We start from the raw sequence: 24,703 nt of genomic DNA, 5'->3' as shown, positions 1-24,703 counted from the left end.
GTTGGGGGCCGTTGACCCCGCCGTACTCTTAAGCGCCAGGGTTGTCGACAGCGGTGAAAATAAATTAATTTAATTGTCGGTCTATGTTTTTGAAGTTATACTTCTTTTGGCGCGTTAGGGAAAAATTATGAGTAAATTTTCACAATGCGCGCGCACACCGTCACAAAAAACCGACACCCTGAAGATAACTATAAGGTTTGACAGTGTACACTATCAATTGTCAAACTCTGCGGGCTCATTCCGGTCATTTAATTGATTCAATTGTATAAAAATCTAGAATTTTAATGTTGAGTGAAACTTGGTCGTCTGTTAGTATTCCAAATTTAATAATGTTTATTATGTCCATTTCTTTAATTATTTTTTTTGTGATATATTGCAATAAACTTTATTAAACTAGATTATACGTTATAATAAGACTTTCAATGTATGAAATACTTTTTTTCTATTTTTAGTGTCGTTTTTTATACAAACAGAATAAGGCGAAAGGTAAAATTTTTGAAAATATTTTATCTTGGTACGCCAAAGCATACGCGTTTTATTTTTCCAAAACTGTTTAAATGTTTTATATAAAACACGTAACCAACATACGTGTTTTTGTCTGTCTCTTGTAATTGTTACATTAATGTATTTCTACAGGGTGTTAGTTACATCTAGGGCTGAAATTGTATCAAGGAAATTTACCACAAACGGTTTGAAATAGTGGTCTGAATATTGTGTGAAAACTTTTAGCTCTTTGTTTTTAAGTAAGCTGCTTTTTAATTCAAGAGATATAGCTATTAGAGTTTCTAGGTATCTATTAATATTAGATTGTTTCAACCTTGGGCCCCACGATACAGGTCGCCTAGTGTGGGGTCTACAGGTTATCAATAATAAGAGGCGAATATAAATATAATGTGCATTCAGCTTTACAAATATGTTTACCAATTTATGTGAAATTGTTTTACTTTTTGTGTGGTATTTCTTTTTCTTTCTAGTGTTGTATTGATATTCTCTGTAACATTTTTAATCCAATAAATTCTTATTATTAACAAAATGAGGATTGGAAGATTACACTGTAAAGTATGACAGAAAGATATTATAATATCCCTCGGGTTTAATGCTTATCCTGCTCGAGGACGGATTGAATTGAGTTCGATTCCCGGGTAGGGGCAAAGAAAGGTAGGTACTGGGTGCGACGGTCAGTAGGTACTATCTCGAGGTTATGAATTTGGCGATGTCCACCCGCTCATATGTCTCGGAGGGCAGGTTAGGTTAGGTTCATCAATCTGAGGCGTGGGTGTTAAGCCTCATGCACCTGATCACACCCGCAACCACACCCTTCACACCGGAACACAGCAATGCTGCTTATACAGCTAGAACTGCTAGTACTGTACAAAATAGCTCTGATATTACATAAATGTACTACATATATGCACAGCAAAAGTGGTGGGATGTATAACTGTGAGATGTTCTCCGCACGCGAAGGCCTCATTGGCAAGTGTTATCATTTCCGCACGTTGGAGACTAAGCATTTGCATCGTCTTTACATTAGCCACTAGTTGCATGATGAGACACAGACGCGTTCAACATAAACTACTACTTGTACGTGTCTTTTCTTACGGTTTGTTTTCCTGAAGCCTTTCTAGTATGGAAACATTTGAACATCGGAGTTAACTGCATCTTATTGATATTAGTTTAAAGCTTAAATTTGTGTGCGCTTTTTGACAAAACGTTCAAAAAAAATCAGAAGTAGTTGCGACTCTAAAACGCGTGATATAAGGTCAATTTTCCTTTGACGATACAGAGTTTGATACTCTCCTTCTAACGTCTCTAAAGGTCTCTCGTCCTTTCAACTAATTATGCAGAAAATAAAATATATTGGTTGCTATTTGGAAAACCAAGTTTCATCATTAAAATTTGAGATTTTTGTTTGTTCAATTGAATCCATTAAATCACCGGAATGATCCCGCAGATTTTGACAATTCAAATAATTCAATCTTTGACATAGAGTGTCAAACCTTTTATTGAAAAACAAAATTGTTGACTATAGCTAACTTCAGGGTGTCGGTTTTTCGTGTCGGTTTTTCGTGTCGGTGTGCGCGCGCATCGTAAAAATTTACTCTCATCATTTTTCTCTAACGCGCCGAAAGAAGTATAACTTCAAAAAAAGTAATCGTTGCCAACCCTGATTCTCATATTTGATTTGAGACAACAATTTGATATTCCGATGTCGCGTGCGAAAGAGACACGCTTACGCGACATGGCGCGCGTTGTCTGAGACGTCATGTGTTCACGCCTCTTGCTTTACCGGGTCAGTGATATCAAAGTCATCACGCATCTTTGTGCTGAGTGCACATTACAGCTGGGACATTGAATAGGTAAACAGAACAGTACATTTTGTCAACAGTTATTGAAATTGCTACTCTAAACAGATCGCATAAGGTTGGTATTTCCTTGCAGTTGCGCTGCCCTGGTTAACGTTTTATTTACTTGCCTATACAAGTCCCACTGCTGGGTACAGACCACTCTCAAAACAGAGAGATTTTAAACTTTGTGGAATTCCATGATATATTATGAATGATGACTAAGATTCTTAACAATTATTCATTGAAGACAACATCTCCTGAGGATGCTCCGGAGCGAAACGTGCGTACGTACCCCACGTTGCCGAAGTTTTTTTGGTGTGGACTATGAGGATTGAAGAAATTATAAATTACACCATACAGATTCTCGTGCTTTCCGCGGCGTATAGCAACTTAAGCTTAATTTTCATAATAGAGATATCTTAAGCACCTTTGTCTCATCATCGTCCGTTGATTACAGAGCACGGACCTCCTCTCAGAATGAGAAGGGTTAAAACCGTAGTCGACCACGCTGCCCAAGTGCGTACATGTGCAACACCCATGCAGAACTTTCACTGCCCACGATTTGAAGAAGAAAGGGAGAATGTGAAGAAGGAAAGGGGAAGTGAAATAAAGACAAAACCTAACCTCCATAATGCTAGAGGCATCAGAGAAATGGCAATCTATAAAAATATACATGGAATAGATAATAAATGTAAAGGAAAGGGAACGACGAAAAGAAGAAAGGTAAAAGGACAACGACGTTAGTGGTAAGCCAAATTCAAAATTCAAAAAATTCAAAATTCAAAAATTCAAAAAAGTAACGTACACTAACGTTTAGGGCTTTTAGTCGGTAGGAGTCCGGCACTACCCATAGGGATGTCCATGAGGATTTTCCCCTCGTAATTATAAAAAAAAAAAAAAAGTGCGTATATGACCTAGACACACCTTTGAGAACGCTATGTTTTCCTTCGCCGTTGAACCGAGTGATATTTCATTCGATTAGTTCGATGTGAGTGCGGGGGAATGAATTTGGTCCCCCAGAAACTAAGACCGAATTCTTAACCACTAGGCTATGAATGCTACCTGTAGAACTGTAAATTCACCGACACAACACTGGCTACGTCCATTCATTAGGTCGTTTGCAGTGGCGTGTGCATAGAGGTTATGTACAGGGTATGCAGATATTACAGTTATAAAAACTTAAGGGTAGGCTTTTTATAACTCTTAAAATGCCTACACCTAAGTTTTTTTTAACTCGTACTGGAGATTTTCTCCATTCTATATCCTCTGCATACCCTGTATGCACGCCACTGGTCGCGTGTAAGTTAACTACGATTTATAGCCATTAGCCATCTAGTTACAATAATCGGGAAACCATTCTGTCACTAGATGGCGCTCTCTCGATACCACATACTGGTAGTTAACTCTCACGCGATCGAATAAGTAAATGTAGGTGGGAATCTCACACTCGGCACTCGTGTTCGCTCGCATGAAGCTGCTGACACCATTAACCAAACTGTTACTCGTAAATCAAATTAACTGCACAATCGTCAAGTGCGATTATTCACCCACTTGAATGAACTGGCAGGTGGCACTTAAAGGCACTTAAATTAAAGCAATTAAACTAAAAATAGGCCCGAAACAAAACAAAAAATATAGTATTAACGTGAAAAGCCTTAAAACATGTTTATTGATCTAGTTGTGATAGGAAAAATATGTAATACCCCATTTTTTAGTGGCCACCATCTTTGGTTTGAAACTTGTCATAGTATTACGACTATAATACTTTAAAATTTCCCTTTTGATACCCATATGGGTGGGTGGTGGCCATCGTGGACCCAGTTTAATCAAACATAGCCTTCCTTTTAAAATAATAAGAAAAAAACAAAATCAAACATTAAGTTATAACGCCGCGTTGCGTCATCGTTTTTGCGTAGGGTGTTAAATAAGATTGTTTATTTGTAAAAATATGTTTTCATAGCCAATTTATTTATGTTCCAGTTCAGTGGTAATTTAGCTCGTTACACATTGTCGGGATATACCCGACAATTATAATAATTATAAATAATAATTGAATTTTAGTCTTAATATTCGTAAAACTGTGTAAATTATTTGTAAATAAGTGTTTGTTCATTAGATAAATAGTCATAAAAAGTGTAATCAACTCAGCGAGCACAAAAAGCGAACTATCTATGTGACAGGAGGTTCGTCCGGCGAGAATTCAAAATCCAACGTCTGTAACGACGTATGATTTACGTTCAAAGGATTTTACTGGGGAGTATTGCTTTTATTTTCTTTATCGTTCTCTGTTATCACGTTATAATATCCCGCTAGCTATTAAATACATTACTCCCTACACAGTAGATTCTCGTTGATCACGAGACACGTCCCTATATACACTCTGACAAAATCATTCTTGCTTTACTTGACGGATTTGTGGAAGTAAAGAAAAAGAATTATTGAAACTGTCTCAGTCAACATTTACAGCATCTACTCATGCACACCTTATGATATAGGTCACTGTTCTAGTAATCTACTTTAGTAATTAATACATTTTAGAAATAACTTCAATAGTCAGCGCAAAAAATAGTATTTGTAACTGTTGGATATGCCAAACTAGTATGTTTTTATATTTCTAATCAGATCTTTAATATTAGTCTGTTTAATAATAATTTGAATCCTACTTTTATTCCTTTGGTCTCTCTCTTCTGTAGGTCATCTATTTTCCTTCACTTACCTACACTGTTTGGTGTGTTTAAATTTTGAATTATATTTACATATTAATTTAAAGGTGTTACCTATTAACTGACATATCATTGCAATAAAGGTTGATTTATTTACACAATTATCTATATCTATATCTATCCGTCACTAATCATAAAGCTGTAGAGATTTTTTAGTTTGTTTGAACGCGCTAGTCCCCGAAACTATAAATTGGATTTGAAAATCTTTTTTTTGCATTCGATCGCCCAATTTTTGCGGAAGGCTATGTAACTTCAAAAATGTCCAAGGTTCACAAGTGATGAAAATTTTATTATTACAAGTCATGCGTACTATGAACCTCATAGACAAGAGAAGGCTCAGGAGTCACTAAGCGGCAGCGATGGAGAGGGCTATGCTCGGAGTATCTCTACGTGATCAAATCAGAAATGTGGAGATCCATAGAAGAACCAAATTTTCCGACATAGCTCAACGAGTCGCGAAGCTGAAGTGGCAACGGGCGGGGCACATAGTTCGGAGAACGGATAGACGTTGGGGTCCCAAGGTGCTGGAATGGCAGCCCCGAACTGGTAAGCGCAGCGTTGGTCGGCCCCCAACGAGGTGGACAGACGACATCAAGCGCGTCGCAGGTAGCCGCTGGATCCAAGCGGCACAAAACCTATGTCCAGCGGTGGACGTCTGTCCGTTGATATGATGATACGTAGACGAAATTACGAAGAACCGCTAGTAATTAATAAAACATAACTATTTCTAAATTACCATCTCGTTTTGTCACGGTGTTTTTTTTTTTTTTTTTAAATAAAAACGGTTTTAATCGAAAAAGTTCAGATTACTATAGTGGATTATATAATTTACTGTTGAAATAGAATTGACCAAATTTCACTCGTTTTGGAGTCCTAAACTTTGTACTACTAATGTAGTTTGTAATAAAATAGTTTTGCCCTATAATTGCGGAGAAATTTGACCTTTAAAACAATGAACATTAGTTCCATTTTACTATAACGTTTCGATGCTCGTAAATGACATCACGATTGCGTGTGTACAAATCTCTAACTAGGGGTACAGAGCTGTGTACAGATTGGAGCTTTAACATAATAAAGATAAGTTAGACTTTATTGTAACGTTCTAGCGTTTTGATACTCGATAACGACTTCAGTCTACTTTTTTTTTTTAACTTAGTTCGCAAAACTGACAATCAACTGCTTACTCTAATATAAACTATAGCACTATTTGGCTGCTGCAAACAGATAAAAAATGAAAAAAAAAAGAAAAAAATATATATAAATTACTAAGAAAAGAAAAACGAAACGAAACAAAAATATTGTGGAAATAAAATAACTTAAACAATTACCTATTTCTTAACTTAAGCTTAACAGTAGGTATGTTATCGCTGAAGATATCTATAGCTATACTATACGATATATATAGCTATACTATACGATATATATAGCTATACTATCACGGAAGCAATTTGCATGAAATTGCATTCGATACATACATACATACTAATCTCGTACAAACGGTACGGGATCGGATAGTCTTCATTTTGTACTGAAACTGCTCATGTGCATGGCCCATCAGAAGTACTTCGAACGGTACGAATTAGTTCCACGAGCGTAGTTCCTTTAAGATAAAGAACATTTCCATGTTCAGTCGATTCCAGGATATGATTTGCGCACTACTCGGTCTACTGGTTAGAATGGATAAGAGCATCTGCTGAGTTTCTTGTCGGCTTCTGCTTTGTAGAATATGCCTTGACGACCTCACTGGCGCGTTGTGGATTTAAGTACCGAAAGACGGCCGACTGGCGCAGTGGGCAGCGACCCTGCTTTCTGAGTCCAAGGCCGTGGGTTCGATTCCCACAACTGGAAAATGTTTATGTGATGAGCATGAATGTTTTTGAGTGTCTGGTTGTTTATATGTAAAATCTAAGTATTTATGTATATCCCTACTCCCTACTAATATTATAAATGTCAATGTTAGTTTGTTTGTTACGCTTTCACGCAAAAACTACTCAACCGATCCTCATGAAACTTTGTACACATATTCTTGTAAGTGTTAGACGTAATATAGGATCCTTTTATCCCGACATTAAGCTCGGTTCCTTTGGGAGAAGGGATGAGTGTTTGACGATTTTACACCATAACTCTGACAAATTATAACCGATTTAAATAATTATTTCTGTACTATAGAGATTATAATATGTGTTTAATTTTGCCCAAACTGTGTTTGGAGATAGAGGACAGGCTTAGCGATACTGAATACTTTAATTTTTTGTAGAACTAAAACTAAATTTAATGCCACGTCAAAAAACAAACGCAGACGAAGTCGCGGGCAACAGCTAGTTATTCATAAAAATATTTATCAGTCACCTTAGTACCCATAACACAAGTTACGCTTACTTTGGGGCTAGGTGGCGATGTGTGTATTGTCGTAGTATATTTATTTATTTAAGTAGAAAGTGCCAGGTTCGATTCCCGGCAGGGAGTTTGGGAATTTATAATTTCTGATTTCTGTCTGGTCTGTCAGCTTTGGCAGTGACTAGTTACCACCCTTCCGACTTCAGAATTTAAATGCTTGCTCAAGGCGGCAGAAATGGCGGCAGTACTTCCCCGGACGAGCTCTGTCACAAAAAGCTTTCATCATCCGGCCCAACTCTTTACCCGGCCCACTACAAGGCACGGGTCTCCTCCAGACCAGGGTTTAAGCCGTAGTCTACCACGCTGGCTCAGTGCGGATTGGTTGACTTCACACGCCTTTGAGAACATTATGGAGAACTCTCAGACATGCAGGTTTCCACACGATGTTTTCCTTCGCCGTTCAAGCAAGTGATATTTTAATTACTTAAAACGCACATAACTTAAAAAAGTCAGAGGTGCGTGCTGGGATTCGAACTCGTTCCCCCGAAAGTGTAGTCGATGTCCTTACTACTGAGCTTCACTACTACTGAAAACAAGATGACTATAGTACGTTAGCTAATAACAGTTATCTTAATTGTTGACGCAACTTCGTGTAACTTTCGCTCGGCCTCGTTCCCGTTATTATATTTTTCGCAATGTACCCATCGGGGCCCGTGAGAAAAAAACGGCGGACTGATGAGCTCAAGTGTAGCACAATAGCGCGGTTTAACATCTCATTCTCTGTTACGGAAATAATTCAACTGGGTTAATTTTTATAGTTATTAATAAAAAAAAAATATACTACGACATTACACACATCGCCATCTAGCCCAAAGCAAGCGTAGCTTGTGTTATGCGTACTGACTGACAATGACACTAAAAACATTTATGTTCATCTCACAAACATCTTCCAGTTGTGGGAATCGAACCCACAGCTTTGGACTCCGAAAGCAGGATCCCTGCCCACTGCGGCAATCGACCGTTTCATTATTTACTATCTCTGAAACTTATGTGTTAAACCGAAACGCTAAAAGTAGTGCCATAGTAAACCAGTGCCATAGTTTTTACTGAAGGAAATCACACCATGACACCTCATGCAAAAGTAAAATCAGCCATTTTTAATAGGTACGCGTCGCGTACCGTAGGTACAATGCGAGTGTCGGTTATTCATCTTCATTAGGGTTGTCATAAGTGACCACTCAGAATGTTTTGAATTAGTTTGTATGGAAAAATAAATATCCTTCTTTTGATTTAATATTTCTACACGATGATTCCTTATGAGATATACTCATGGATCCTTCAACATTATTTCGTAATTCGGTTTCACGTTGTATAAATTACGCGTCACGTTATTCGTCCGCGAGGGACTCCTTAACTACTTAACCTATCTAAATCAAATTAACACACCGCGTGCGTTTTTCTTTTTTATGTTAACGTGTAATATAGAATTTAAAGTCAACGGACAAGAAGCTGAACTAAACGTGTGTTTGTTTGTTTGTGCTCAGGTCGGAGGCGACGCGATGGCGGACACAGACACGGAGACGCTGCCAAACGGCACCGGTCCGCTCTCGGCCGAGGACGAGGAGAGAATGAAGCAACGCCCCGCCGATATCGATGCTGTGAGTACTCCCGTCTGCCTCATCTCACTGAGCCACATGAGCACTCCACCTGTAGCCCGTAGGCCACGCATGAGAACAACATTTATACGTCGATCTTTACCCACCCTGGATTCCCCACGCCACAGAATTCACAGAACATACAGAAAACGTGTACTCAACTAATTCTGAAGCATCAAAAACCACTTCACTTTAGCAATGTCTCTCGAACAGGCTGTTAGTCAGATAGACAGTAATTATTTTACTTCAAATGTTCTAAACGTTTACCATAAAATAAAAATTTGAAAAAAAGGAACCCTCTTTGTCCAACAACTAAAACAACATTTTTCACAAAATAATCTTCTCGGCCGAATCATTCGGTTCGGTATATTTTGGACCCAATATTCGGCCGAACATTCGTATTCTGTTGAACCTACATTCGGCGCATCCCTTCGGCTTAGTTTGTTGTGGGCTCTTCTTAGAGCAGGGCGCGTTTGGAACCCTCGTAGCTTTAGGTTTAAGTTGGCGAACGAAGTTATCACCATTCTCTTACAATTATGTATACATATATGAATGAACGCTTTGTACGGGAGCTATGGTGATACGCTCGACCATAACAATAGTAAGATCTTCCTCCGAGCGGGTGATCGTGCTCGGGGACCGAGGCCCGAACATTCATCTTTGGAAGTTGTATATTTAGGCATTCTTAGTGAACACTTCGCTAGCTCGATGCAGGACTTTTGTGGCGCCATCTAGTTATGTATAGTAGAGACCGCTACACGCTTCATAAGTGCCTGTGATAGGCCGACATGAATAAAGAAATTATGAATTTTGAATTAAAAAAAACTGCTTTTTGATGACTTCCACCCCGCAGGATGTCCGGGAGATGGAGCGGCGCAAGCGCGTCGAGGCGCTCATGTCGTCGAAGCTGTTCCGCGAGGAGTTGGAGCGGGTGCTGGACCAGCAAATGCACGAGGGCAACGACGCGCCGCTACTGCAACGCATCCGGGAGATGGTGGGCGGCCGCCTCCACACCGGCAGCCTCAGGGTGAGTGGAACAGCTGAACCTGGCATAATATTTTGGGGTTTGTCGATAACTCGACCCAGTGGCATGGATCGTGCTCAGGAGATGTTGACTTAACTTTATTTATTTATTAGTTTTTCTAAGGGAAACAAACAGTACTATTACACATGATAGTAATGCCGTCATATCACAAAAACCAAATGTAATTTCCACAACTAAGTTATACATAAACGATAACATTGACTACACATTGCTTAGGAATTAAGCACCAAACGAAAATTAAACAAAAAATGGTACATTGCCGAAGATCTGTTTGTTGTGGAGTATGAGGATTGAAGATATTATAAATAACACCGTACTAATTCTCGCGGAAGCAAATTAAGCTTAATTGCTGGAAGCAAATGTTTATCCTAAGAGACAGCATGCCACTGCCCAGCTCAAAAATATTAATAGACCTTATTTTGTACCTTCAGGGCCCAAGCTGCGTCCTCCCCATAAACGACATCAGAGGCATCGAGGGTGTGGGCTACGAGAAGGGGGAGAAGATCCTCCGATGCAAGCTCGCTGCGGTGTACCGTCTAGTGGATCTATTCGGATGGACTCAGAGTGCGTATTCTGCCTTTAAATATGTATATTCCCCACGGTGCTGGAATTGCGATCGAGCAGCGTTGGACAGCCCCCAATGAGATGGACAGACGATATCAAACGAATTTGGAACTCCCTACAAAAGACCTATGTCGAGCAATGGACATCAAAGGCTTGAAGTTATCATGATATATACTAATTCACTTTAACGCTTTATTAGACAAACTTTCATAGACTGTTAAATGTCCTCAGTAGACAACAGTGTACAATTTAAAAAGTGAAATGTCCTATAGTAGAGTATTCATATGCATACAGAAAGATTTTGAAGACTGAGAGTTCCAGATATCAACGCGTTGAGATAAACAGAACAACAATTTATTTCGCTTACAACGTCCACAAACCTTATTTTTTAATTTTATCTTCATTTCGTAATCTTTCCTAATTTTGTACTGTCCCCCTTAGCCTACAACTCTACTCGTTACAAAAGCGAGATCCACGCTGGCTACCGCTAGCTCTTGTTGCTCAGATCTAGTACCATCACGCTCCGAGCTGTTCAGTCGCTGTTGTGCGAACTGCCGCCGTCTTCGCCGGCAAAGACGAGGTCCCTGACTTCTGACGTCATCCGGACATGTCCTCACACCACGGTCTCGGAGGCGTGATCACCGTCCGAAACCCTTTCACTCCAATCGGACGCGACGCCCTCAGAGCGACGATCCTATCGCTTCTTCGAGCCCTAGGGCTCAAACTCTTCCTCATTTTCGGGCACATCATCAAGCCCGCATTACGCTGTTAAAATCAGCTACACACGATCCGAAAAAAAAAAGATCGCCCGGTTGTAGTTCCCCGCCGTTGAGACGGGTTGTTCTGTCGCAGATCCTCGTAGACGGGACATTCCCAAAATACATGTTGCCTCTCTTCACATTCGTACCCACACTCACATTCCGGACTCTCGCCCAGTATACGGGTTCCATACGGGTTTCCTCGGAGACAAATAGTTGCAATGGATCCCGGAGATCGCTACGCTACTGTATTTGAAGTGACACCGCTCCCCCCAACAGGCATGAGCGGGCAGATCACGGCGCGCCTCAACACGGCCGTGGAGCAGGTGCTGACGACTCCGCGCGGCCTTCTGCCGCACGAGGTGACGGCCTCGTCGCTCGTCAAGGTGGACATGCAAGGCGTCGTGCAGGACCAGGGCACCACCAACTTCCCCGTCAACGTGGAAGGTGAGTCCGGCCGCCGAACGACGAAATAACGAACCAGCTAGTTATGTATTATGGACGAATGAATTAAATAGCTATTTATGCCAGTATTACGTCATTATGGAACGACGAATTAACGGAGTAGCTATTTATGCAACTATCACGTCATAATAGAAAGGCGAATGAATGAAATAGCTATTTATGCAACTGTTACGTAATTATGGAAAGACGATTTATGAACTAGCTATTTATGCAACTATTTAGTTATTATTGAACGACGAATGAATGAAATAGCTATATGCAACTGTTACGTCATTATGGAAAGACGATTTATGAACTAGCTATTTATGCAACTATTTAGTCATTATTGAACGACGAATGAATGAAATAGCTATATATGCAACTATTAAATCTTTATGGAATGATGATTTATGAACTAGCTATTTATGCAACTATTAAATCATTATTGAACGATGAATGAATGAAATAGCTATTTATGCACCTGTTACGTCATTATGGAAAGATGATTTATAAACTAGCTATTTATGCTACTATAACGTGATGATTAAACGATGAATAAAATAACTATGTTTTTATTTATGCAACTATGACGTCATATGAATAAACTATCTATTTATGCGACGTTAGTATGAATTAGCTATTTATGCAACTAGTAGCTTTAATCGTCTGCTATTTTTACGTTACGGCTTTTGTAAAAAACCCGTACCGAACTTTTTGTTTAACTTTAACAAAGTCAACATGATTATTGGCATAGAGTTAGTTGAAAGGACGGAGAGTAACATAAACTGCTTTTTATCCCGGGAAAACAAACAGTTCCTATAGGATTTATAAAAAAAACAAAAAAATTGGTGACAGCGAATGCGGGCAACACCTAGGCAGTTGCATAAATAGCTAATTCATTCATACATCATTTTGTCATAACGTAAATTCAGTTTTATAAAAATTAAGCTTAATTTGTCATACTCCGCGAAAAGCAGGAGAATGTTCAATCCTTATACTGAACACCAAACAGATCTTCGGCGATAAACCCTCTACGCACGTTTCGCTCCGAAACCGGAGCATCCTCAGGAGATGTTTTCAATGAATAGTTATTAAGTCCGAAACGTGCGTAGAGGGTCCATGCCCAAGATCTGTTTGGTGTGCAGTATAAGGATTGAGAAAATTATAAATTACACCACACAGATTCTCCTGCTTTTCGCGTAGTATAGCAAATTAAGCTTAATTTTCATAATTTATCATGGATTTCCGCAAAGTAACACCTGCTTCTATCCAATAAGTAAATTAAGTAATATAAAAGAACTTTTTAGCAGAGTTCTTCCAAGTAGTCAACCTGCAATTTATCGTACAACTGTAACCTATAAAAAAAATAACTTGTACATAAGCGTTAGAAGTTATACTTTTTTGGCGTAGCAAGATAAAAATCTTTTCAAAAATTTTATCTTTCGCCTTATTCTAAAAGACACTAACAATAGAAAAAAGGTATTGTTTGAATTAATAAAAGTAGAAACTGTCGAACCTTTTTTGTAAAAACTAAAATGTTGACTACAGCTAACTTCATGGTGTCGGTTTTTTGTGACGGTGTAAAAATTTACTCTCAACTTTTAGAAGTGCAACTTCTAAAATTTACAAATGTTATGTAGCCGAGTATATTGCACTGCAAGTGTACTCTGGCCACATGTCGGTCCCGCAGGGTGATTTCGTATGTCGCGACGGGCGTGAATCTTGCAATCACTGCTGTCGAATGTCACTTTTGTTTATTAATCGCATTGAAAAGTGCCGTTTGTCGATACTGCAATATATACGCCTGTCGCGAGATACGTAATCGCCGCGCCTGTCGCAGGGTTCTCGCTGCACGCGTCCGTGCACGCGGCGCGGCCGGACGTGCGCTGCGTGCTGCACGTGCGCTCGGCCGGCGCGCTGGCGGTGTCGGCCACGCGGCGCGGCATTCTGCCGCTGTGCACCGAGGCGGCGCTGCTGGGCGACGTGGCCTACCACCGCGTGCCCACCGGTGAGTCAGCGGACACGCGCCCGCTAGGTGGCGCCACTGCATCCTGCCTGTCGCGCACTCGAAATTCGAAAAAATTCCAAATTCAAAAGTGTTTTATTCATGTTGACCCATGACTGTGATTTTACGTACACTTCGAGTAATTATCAATTTTTCTGGAAATCGCGGCCTGAGCGCTTTCACCAATTAAGCTACGGCTCTCCTACCGTCGATGACGAAATTAGTATATGCCTTTCACGTCAGTGTTATAGCGACTGTAGCGTCATCTAGTAGGAAACGTTGCAGTTTCGATCTACTTTTTTGGTCAATATTACAATGAGACACGTTTGAAAAAAAACGTAAAAACACATTTTTTTTCCTTCATGTACACCTTATCACAGGCACTTATGAAGCGTTCATACATTTAACATTTTATATACAGTCAAACCTGGGTAAGTGAGAACTGGATAAGTGAGAAAACTCTATAAGTGAGAGTAATAGCCAGGACCCGTGATTTTAAGCTCCCAAAACCTCTATTAGCGAGAAACAGAAACCTTTGTAAGAGAGAGTCGTTTTTCCCTCACGGACCTCCGTAAGTGAGACTGCTACTTATCTATACCTCTATAAGCGACAGTCGAGCAAGCAATATTCGACAAAATTTATGAGTTAGAGAAAAACATTCAAAATACAAAAACAGAAACCCAAACGAAATTCACGGATTTTTTTAAATGTAAATAAGTTCTTATTAAAATAAAATTACATAGTGCATGAATATGTCTTGTTATTGCTGCGTACCTCTATAAGAGAGAAACGCTACCGATGTGCATTAGCGAGAAACTCGGGTTAGTGAGAAAACTCTATAAGCGAGAATGAAATTGTGCTCCTTTGAACTCTCGCTTATCCAGGTTTGACTGTATACATGTTATGTTTAAAACGCAGCGTAGGTCGGCCCCCAACGAGGTGGACAGATGACATCAGGCGAGTCGCTGGGAGCCGCTGGAGGCAAGCGGCCCAGGACCGTGTATTGTGGAACTCCCTACAAAAGACCTATGTCCAGCAGTGGACGTCGATTGGTTGACATGATGATAATATATTATGTTTATTTTATATTTATATCTTACGTTTATTTATTTAAATTATCTATGTATTTTGTATAGAATATACATTTTTGGTATTTAATGTGTACCTATATGAAAACACTCTTGGCACTATCCCGTTCTCTCGCTATGAATCCTTTCTACAAAGGTTGCCTGTAAGAGATTGCTTGCAGCAATAAGGCCGCCTTTGCATGTCATTGTTTACTGTATACTCCTTAATGTTTCTTTTACTGTTTGTTTACGTGCGATAAAGTGTTTCTTCTCCTTCTCTTAAACGCACATAACTTAGAAAAGTTAGAGGTGCGTGCTGGGATTCGAACTCGACCCCCCGAAAGTGAAGTCGAGTTCCTGCCCACTGAGCTATCATCGCTTGTGTGTATTAAATAGAGTAAATTTCTGTGAATTTAAAGTCAAGCGTTGATATGACTATGTAATCATCCCATTATAAGCCTAGATTATGGATTCTTTAAGCTGTTTCTAAAATTTTCTCTGTCATGCCCTTCAAATGCTTCCGGGAACTTAATAATGAGCCTCGTTGCAGGTCTTCTGGACAACGAGGAACAGGAGAAGCTTGTCCGAGCCCTGGGCCCGCACGCCAAGATCCTAATGTTGTCCGGAGGCGGGGCTCTCTGCTGCGGAGCCACCCTGGAGGAAGCCTTCTACCAGGCCAAGAACTTGAACGCGGCCTGCGAGGTCCAGCTGCGCCTGGCCTCACTGCCGCTGGATGAACTGTCCCTGCTCGACGAGGAGACCAGAAGACAGGTGAGTGGCCGCTCCAACTCCTGGCGTTCGAGGAGTTACGCAGTAGATAGCTCGTAGGTTCTGATCAATAACTGGGTTATAACGACAATAAAATGATGCTGAAAGATAATTATGTTTTTCCGGACAGTTTTTTATTTATTCATTTAATCCTAATAGCTTTCTCAATTAAGGAACAAACTCTGTATAACAAATGGTATCTACTACCATGCTTTAAATTATTTTTAAAAGGTGCTGAAGCAGTTAGCTTTTTGCCATTATTAAAACACCCAATGTTCTGAAAACGATGATAGAATGTTGTACTGAGTTTCATAATAACACTCCTATGTTATTATTTTGTCTCTTCTGTGCAAAGGACTTATTACGTGTTATTTATAATAAACGAAATAATTTTAAATATAAATTATGGATCATTTATTTCGATTTGGTTATTTATTTATTTATTTACTGTCATTTTTAATTTTATTATGTGTTTGTAGTGTTTATTTTAATTTAATTTGACATTTAATTAAGGTTGATCTTTTTAATATCCTTGAACCAAATTTAGAATGTTGTGGTCTCTAAACTAACTATATTGTTTACCAACATCTTGATATTGTACAAACGTTCTTGCAAATAAATGATTATTATAATACATATTTATTTATTTTATTATAAGGGTTTTAACAGCCACATTCTTACTTCTCGATATGTGGTGAACTTTGTGAACGTTAAAGTACAAAATGTTAATTACTTTTACAACACATAATTGTTTCATTCATACTTACTTATTCGTCTATTCTCAGTTATGGATTATAAATATTATATAACAGTTAACTAATTGCTAATATTAAAACAGTCAAACCTTACTGTTTCAGAAACGTTAATAGAGGATTAATGTTATGGTTGTACGTAAACTCTTGTTGATAATTAGGTATTAACACTTATTTGACACTTGAGACTCGTGTTTCAATATACCTTATTAGACAACAGTTGCATAAATAACTAATAGACCGTTAGATTGGTCAGCAAGAATTACTACGATGATTATCCGATTAGAGGTATCGGTTTAATGCAAATAAGATTTTTAGAATTAAAATAAAATCAATTTTCCTAAAAGTTATTTATGCAACTGTTGAAACCATCCATCTCAATATGTCAAACCTCAGTATCCAAAACTTCGATTAGTTGTATCGAGGTCGCACAGTATTTGAGTTCCCTCCGCGCAGATGTACGAGTCGTCGCGCAAGCCGCCGTCGGACGCAGCCAAGTGGCGCGTGGGCGGCGAGGAGTTCGAGGCACTCATGCGCATGTTGGACAACGCGGGCTTCCGCACCGGGTACATCTACCGCCACCCGCTCGTCAAGGTCACCCGCACTGCTTATATACTAGTTCGAGGCGTTCGCTCGCAATCGACGAGTCGTTGAAATATATATATATATATATTTATAGATATAAAGGAGAAAGTGTGTGGGTATGTTCCGTATAGGCTCCGAAACGGCTGGACCGATTTCAATGAAACTTTCAGGGAATCTCCGGATTGACCTGGCGAGTAATCCTGTAAAGTTTGGTGACGATCGGAGCATTCCTATTTTTGAACTGTCAAACTGTCAAATACAGCTTTTATTTACTATGATGATATTCTATTGTTGGGTGTACATGGGTGTAGATAATGATCTTCACCCGCTCGAGAAGAGAATGAATACGGAGAGAAATAAATGATTTAATATGTTATGAGACTTAAATTAAAAATTTAATGATGTAAGTTTATAGTTTAAATAAAATAAAGCAAAATCTAGCCCGGCGAAGCGGGCTGGGTACGCTAGTACATATATAATAAAATACCAAATAACATAGAGCCATTAACCATTCGCGCCATGTTAGAGAAAATTATATGAATGGCTTAGCTATAAAACATTTTACGGCATAAATGACTATTAGCAATTTAGAGAATATCTTTGCCTGCCTATTTCCAATGTGCCTATTAGTTTAAATGTTATTTTTCAAAATAAGATTTGAAAATTATCATATTATATATATATATATTTATTTGTACGTATATATATACATTGAAGAAATTCTAACTCACACCGAATAGATTCTCCTGCTTTTCGTAGAGTAGAGCAAATTGGGCTAAATGTTCATTGGATATCATGGAATACTACATATGTACTACATACATACTACATAAACTACGACAATACACACATCGCCACCTAGCCCCAAATAAGCGTAGCTTGTGTTATGGCTACTAAGATGACTGATGAATATTTTTATGAATATAATAAACATACATACTTATAATACAAAATTAAACACCCAGACACTGAAAAACAATCATGTTCATCACACAAACATTTTCTAGTTGTGGGAATCGAACTCACGGCCTAGGACTCAGAAAGCAGGGTCGCTGCCCACTGCGTCAGTCGGCCGTCAGAATTCCTCAAATATCCAATATTTCAAAAACCTATACTGTATTGTTTACAGAACGATGTACCGAGACCCAAGAACGACGTGGAAGTGCCGCCGGCGGTTTCCTCGCTGGGGTACCTGCTGGAAGAAGAGGAACTGTACAAACAGGGGTGAGTTACACCAGCGGGCAGATTCTGCACCAAATTTAGCTACCCACCCAGTGTGGAAAGTTGCCACTAAATAATAAAAAATAATAATAATAATTAATATTTAAAAAAAAAAAAGTATAATTTAGAAACGCGTTAGAAATTAAACTTTTTTTTTTTTTTTTTTATATATTTTATACGAAAGACCAGCGCGACGACAGACAGACGGCAATCATGCCCGTTAGAAAGCAATGATGAGGTCTAGGTTGGAGCACGCTTGCCTAGAAAGAGCCTATTCACTCTAGCCTTGAAGGTACTCAAATTATATGTGGCAGGAAACACAGTTGCCGGGAGGGCGTTCCACATCTTAGCGGCACGTATCAGAAACGTGGATAAAAAAACTTATTTGTCGTAACAAGATAAAAGTCTTTTCAAAAATTTTACCTTTTGCCTTTTTCTACGTTTGTAGAAAAAACGACACTAACCATAGAAAAAAGGTATTGTTTGAGTTATTGAAAGTCAACGTTCAAACCTTTTTTAGAAAAATTAAAATGTTGCCTATAGCTAACTTCATGGTGTCGGATTTATGTGACGGTGTGCGCGCGCATCGTAAAAATTTACTCAAACCATTTTTAACCTAACGCGCCAAAAGAAGTACAACTTCAAAAACAACACATACTACTTAATTTTTTTTAAAAGATGTTTATATCTGGTCTAAGTCGGGAAATCAAAGCGTTTTTTGTTGAGATCTCAAAAGACTAAAGAATATTCTACTAAAATAAATACCCGTAATCGTTAAATGTATTCCCGTTCTATGTCCAGACTCTGGAAGAAAGGAGGTGGCAAAGCGGGTGAGCGCACACGCTGGCTGAACTCGCCCAACGTCTACCAGAAGGTCGAGGTGTTGGAGACCGGCACCACCGATCCCAAGAAGATCACCAAGGTAGAATACCTGCGGGTTGAGGCCGAGTAGGTTGGGGGAGGGGGGGAAATAAAGGGCAAGGGAGGGGTTAGGTTTGCGAGGGAGGGGGATAACGATAACAGAAAAGGGGAATTAGGGGGAACAAAATTACCTGTATTTCTCACGTAGAATGTAAAAAATCTTGATGATAATATAAACTACGGGATTTGGGGTGAATTGGGGAAATTGGGGGAATGAGGGGGAATTAAAAGGTCCTGGATTTTTTGCTGTGTGTAGAATGACAAAAATAGAGATTATATGAACTTGAGGTTGTGGGGTGCGGAGACAATTAGGGGTAAGAATGAGGGAATGGATCGTTTAGAAATCTTGAAAATATAGATGGAAAATTAAACACATGTTTTGCCTCAGGGTTTTGCCCCATCTAGGAGTGGGAACCATTTACATTGATCATTTCTTTGAGTACGCGAGTAAAAAGTAGTAGAACATTTTCCAATTTGTATATTAATAATAATATACTCTTATCCAATAGAAGTGGATAGTTAAATTCGAGGCATTAACAGTAAAAAATCCAGGCTTTTTAGTCTTCATGTTTCTAATAATTTAAAAACAGTGTCAGTCTGTCCAAAGATGTAATTTTTTTCCATTTATTATTATTTAAGGATATTCGAAACTAATGTATTATGTGTGGATTTGCTTGCTTTACGAGTGATTTGTTTCACATAAAAAAACTATTAATTGTGTTTTACTAAACATAAATTAATAATAACAAACCATTTACTGGTAACGAAAATGTAAATCATTCGTTTATATTTTTTATTCGACTATATTATTTTTCCTAAGAATAGTCGTCGAGTCGGGCTTTGCAATTGTAGAAGAAAAAAATCTTTTTAATTTATTAAACAGTAATTTTCTTATTTCTGGAAAAAAAACCAGTCTGTTGATTTATGGACTAAATATTGAATGCATAAATTATTGAACTGCTTGAATAGATTATTTATTATTATTATGACAAAAGAACTACCTAACTATAGATAAAAATAAAACTTCTACACATAGTTTAAAATAAAACATTTTCTTAAAAGCTTGTTATCTAAACGAATAGAATTTTATTAACTTAATATTTCAAGAATTCTTGCATAAATTTGTTATTACTGGTGAAGAGGCATTTCTATCGAAAATTATAATAATTTTAAATAAATATTTTGGTTGTAGATTTCTTCAAATATACCTATACAATGTTTAAAGTACATCATATTTATTTATAAAAAAAAAATCACATTAAAATACATACATTCCTTTACGCTGTTAGTGATTAAGAATAACTAAAAATACCGTAATTTTTTTCGATAACGCGCAAAATATTTTCTTTTTTCTTACGTTTCTATTTTTTTTATAATCAACGTGTTTAGATTTTAAGATGTTTATTAAAGTATATTGAAATGTTTATTTATTCGGCTATTAGTTTATAGAGATTTTGCTATCTACATGTTAGGGGCAAGGTAGGCCATGTATAATGCTTTGGCAATGTAAAGCAAAATAGGCAAAAATATGATGTAACTCAAATGTGTTACGGCCCAATTTGCCTTGCATTATTAAAATTGCCCGGGCATTCTGAAGAATGTCTTAATCACTTTGCCCTTAGTAAAAATAAATATCGCTTTTTCATAAAAAATCATTGTGTAGTGCTTATAAAGTTTTATATACACACAACATAAATATATATGTATATTGAAAATAGACATTAAATAAAAATTAAAGATATATTCGAAAAAATAGCTCCCCCTGTATTCTTTGACAAAGCTCTCACAAAATGAAATGCTCTTGAATTTTTTTTGCTGTTTTTTCAAACCCAAACGTATATTATATTATAGCTGGTGTGTAAAGATTAAATTTATGATTATACAAGGCGATTACTAGCGATCGAATATGCGGAGAAATATTTCAAATTTACTAAGCTATGAAATTATGAAAACTACTTTATAAAATATTTTCTATGAAATGTAAATTAGCTTTATGCCAGAAAATCTATCCATTAATGTATTACTCATTGGGTTCATAGTATATAAAAAACTTCTTAAAGATATTTCATTTCAAAACAAATACATTACAAAACTTCGGACAATTGTAAGTTGCTTCCATATTTACTGGTATATTGTCTTTTATTTTTCAATAAATAAATATTTTAAAAAGTCGCTTTCGTAATTTTTAAGCCAAAAATCAACTTTGTGAATATGCATTTAGATAATCGATCATTAAACATAACACATGATTAGGTTTTTTTTTAAATTCCAATATAACTTATACTAGGCTCGTTGGAAAGGGGGTAGGGGGTATTATAGTAATTATGATAATGAAAAACTTTTGTTCTACATCTTTTTAAATAATTGAAACAATTTAGAAATAATTGTACAAAGTTACGCTGTGACAACCATAACAATAGGTGTGTCTAAGGTGTAACGGGGTCACGGTAGTATATGGCAACAGCAGAAATGTTATAGTCCTAATACTATTAAGACAAGAATGATATACACACACGTTCATAAACACACGCACACAAATGTAAATGTTATTTGAATAAGACGTTGTCGATAAGGTTGCTACTTTTGTATAAAAACAAAAATACACGTTAACTGTAATGATAATTATTTAAATGTGGGGTATAATTGATGATTTTGATGGGTACTTGTTACCCTTTTACCCCCATTTCCATCTAGTCTAGTTAGTTTATGGAAGTGTGGAGCTAGAAGTGTTTTTTTGGTTGTTACCCGTGACTAATACAATAATGTTTTGCAGTGGGTGGACGCTAACAACGAAGAGGTAAATAACTGAGGCGCCATTTTCTATTTATTATCTTTTAACATCTATTTTCTTATCTTTTGTATGGGTTATCTTTTATTCTGGTTTAATCATTGGTGATAGGGTATTTGGCTGTTTTTTTTTTGTTGTTCAGTGTTTCGTTAACTTCTTTAACTAGTCACATGTGTGTTTATAATGTTAAAAAAATCTATTAATTGTTTAGTGTAAATTGCCCGAAATTCTCTAGGATTTTAAAATCGCCGTTTATAGGTAGCAAATGACAAATGATGGATTTAACAATCTCGCCAAAAGTGCTAAAGTACCCCATGGGGGCCATTTAGGATTTTATAAATTCTGCAAATTTTCTAGTCTAGTCTGGTTTCGACCTGGCCAGTTACCGACAAAAATACGTATCAACAATCGATTTCGCATTTACTATATCTCGTAAAAGCCGATTGAGATATGAGTTTAATATAGCTGCGTCATCACTTACCATCCGGTGAGATAGCTGTCAAGGGCTAACGTGAAGTGGAATAAAAAAAAACCCCTCTACCATCCTCCTCCTTTATAGATAAGGCGGTTTTATAGCATAGACCCACCACGCTGCTCTAATGCAGGTTGGGCTATTGTCACGAGTTAACCAGTGATTATAGTCTCCTCCCACAATGAGAGGGAGTTAAGGCCGTAGTCCACCACGCTGGCCCAGTGCAGATTGGTGGACTCAACACACCTTTGAGAACATTATGGAGAACTAACAGGCATGCAGGTTTCCTCACGATGTCTCCTTCACCGTTGATGCCAGTGTTATTTTACTTTCTTAATGGAACACGTTTTAGGCAAAAAAAAAAAAGTCACATACCCTATCGCTTGTATAAAATTCGCCCGCTTCGGTTCTAGGGGTCATATTATAGCGTCATAGATTTATATTTCAGATATATTACGTTTCGGGGACTTACTTCTATATTATTTTCTCCCATTAACAAAATTAATACATCATTCACAGCAAAGAGAAATAACTTAGCTTTTTGTTTATGGATTCAACAGCATTTCATCGTACCCTGGTGATTTGGATGAAAATTTGTATCGATCTTGTTCCTATAACACTTTATAATATCGATTATGATATCGATTTTAATATATGTTACATATCGATTTTATCCGAAACTAAAACAAAAAAACATCGAGTTTGTACAGTGTAGGGCAAAAGAGAAATTGATGGAAATGTTGCCATTTAAAAAAATCCTCTTTCCCTGCACCTTTTTTTTTTTTTTTTTTTGTATATTTTTTCTCTCCCTTTTGCAACCCTATAAAATTCTGCCATTTTAAATCAAGAAGTTTTGCATAAAACTGTTTATTTTTTTCTTTTCACGGCATAAAAAAAATGTTTGACGGAATGAGTGCTTTGAAGGCTTTGCATGGGAAATTAGTTTAAAAAAAAATACCTAACTCTATACTGTACATGCTCGATGGTTTTTTTTTACCAGGAAGTTTCATATACGCTTTATTTTATGCACAATTTCATACTTTCTCCTTCACGCAAAATGTCCTGTAACCCCAACTAACCTTTATCCTTGCTTAGATACGACGAAACTGGCAACATTTTTACTAATTTGTTTTTTTTTTCTCTTTTCCCCTACACGTATCGTCGGTGCGGATGTCAAAAAAAAACGAAACACGAATCACGTCTATATGTGGACAAACGGTTTCTACGTACCAAAATGTGAAAAAAAAATTACAAAACAAAAAAAACATTATTTTTGTTTACCGTTTCCATGTGGATAATGGATTCCTTTGGCAAAAAATACAAAATGTGATGTGACAAAAATGGATTACTTACAAAAAATACCTCGCCACTTGTATCGATGTTGGAAACGAATAAAAAATCACATTGAACTCACGATCGACATAAAAAATGGACGGAACCGAAAAAAAAAACGTGCAATTGATGTGAAACAACGTATGTTATTTACGAAAAAAATCGTAAAAAAATTGCAAAAAAATCGCAATAATTTTGGACTTGGATGTTTTGTGTAAAAGTGGGTTCAAGACGGATCGCCGGCGCACTCCAGCACGCCCGTCAAAATAGACACCCTGCAGTTCGTGCCCAAGAACACCAATCCCAAGGAGTTCAAACAGCTGCAGCAACAGGTAGGAACTCTATCACCATCACCACCATCCTCATCATCATCATCCTCATCACCACCACCATCATCACCATCCTCATCACCACCACCATCATCGCCACCATCATCATCATCATCATCCTCATCCTCATCATCACCACCACAACCCATCACCGGCCCTCTAGAGATCACGGGTCTCCTCTTAAAATGAGAATGACCGTAGGCACACCACTCAGGCTAAGTTTTTTTTTTTGACTATACTTGTTAGACTTGCGCTTGACAACTATCATGCCTGATGTAAAACTATGATGCGTTGGGGCGCTCTTGCCTAGAAAATGCCTATTCACTCTTGACTAGAAAATGCCTATTTACTCTTGCCTAGAAAATGCCTATTCACTCTTGCCTTGAAAGCATTCAAATTGTATGGTGAGGGCGGATTGCTAGACTTCACACGCCTTTGAGAAAATACTATTGAGATGGCCATACAATTTAGTATATACAGAGAGGCCTCATTCGGACATTATTGCATGCAGTGCGTTATGTCAACTACAGGCCACGGTTCTCCTCCCACAATGGGAAGGGGTTAAGGCCGTAGTCCACCACGCTGGCCCAGT

At 37.8% G+C, this 24,703-nt stretch overlaps 1 protein-coding gene across 8 annotated transcripts in view; it reads left to right on the top strand.

The window, feature by feature from the left end:
• Positions 1 to 24,703, top strand: part of LOC120635408 (protein hu-li tai shao) — a 113,042-nt gene that overhangs the window by 66,238 nt on the left and 22,101 nt on the right. For 6 of the 8 annotated variants that reach the window (XM_039906423.1, XM_039906422.1, XM_039906418.1 and 3 more), the window contains exons 3-13: positions 8,950 to 9,063; positions 9,914 to 10,087; positions 10,537 to 10,669; positions 11,707 to 11,874; positions 13,712 to 13,879; positions 15,494 to 15,714; positions 16,920 to 17,057; positions 18,178 to 18,272; positions 19,071 to 19,191; positions 21,964 to 21,987; positions 24,004 to 24,114. In XM_039906423.1, coding sequence (XP_039762357.1) covers positions 8,965 to 9,063; positions 9,914 to 10,087; positions 10,537 to 10,669; positions 11,707 to 11,874; positions 13,712 to 13,879; positions 15,494 to 15,714; positions 16,920 to 17,057; positions 18,178 to 18,272; positions 19,071 to 19,191; positions 21,964 to 21,987; positions 24,004 to 24,114 — 1,452 coding nt within the window. In that variant the 5' untranslated portion in view covers positions 8,950 to 8,964. The remainder of the gene's footprint in view (positions 1 to 8,949; positions 9,064 to 9,913; positions 10,088 to 10,536; positions 10,670 to 11,706; positions 11,875 to 13,711; positions 13,880 to 15,493; positions 15,715 to 16,919; positions 17,058 to 18,177; positions 18,273 to 19,070; positions 19,192 to 21,963; positions 21,988 to 24,003; positions 24,115 to 24,703) is intronic. The other 2 variants (XM_039906424.1, XM_039906421.1) reach the window with 1 other exon arrangement.

The sequence above is a fragment of the Pararge aegeria genome, chromosome 26 (genome assembly GCF_905163445.1).
Source record: "Pararge aegeria chromosome 26, ilParAegt1.1, whole genome shotgun sequence".
Taxonomy (NCBI): Eukaryota; Metazoa; Arthropoda; class Insecta; order Lepidoptera; family Nymphalidae; genus Pararge; species Pararge aegeria.
This window is presented reverse-complemented; position numbering and strand designations above follow the sequence as displayed.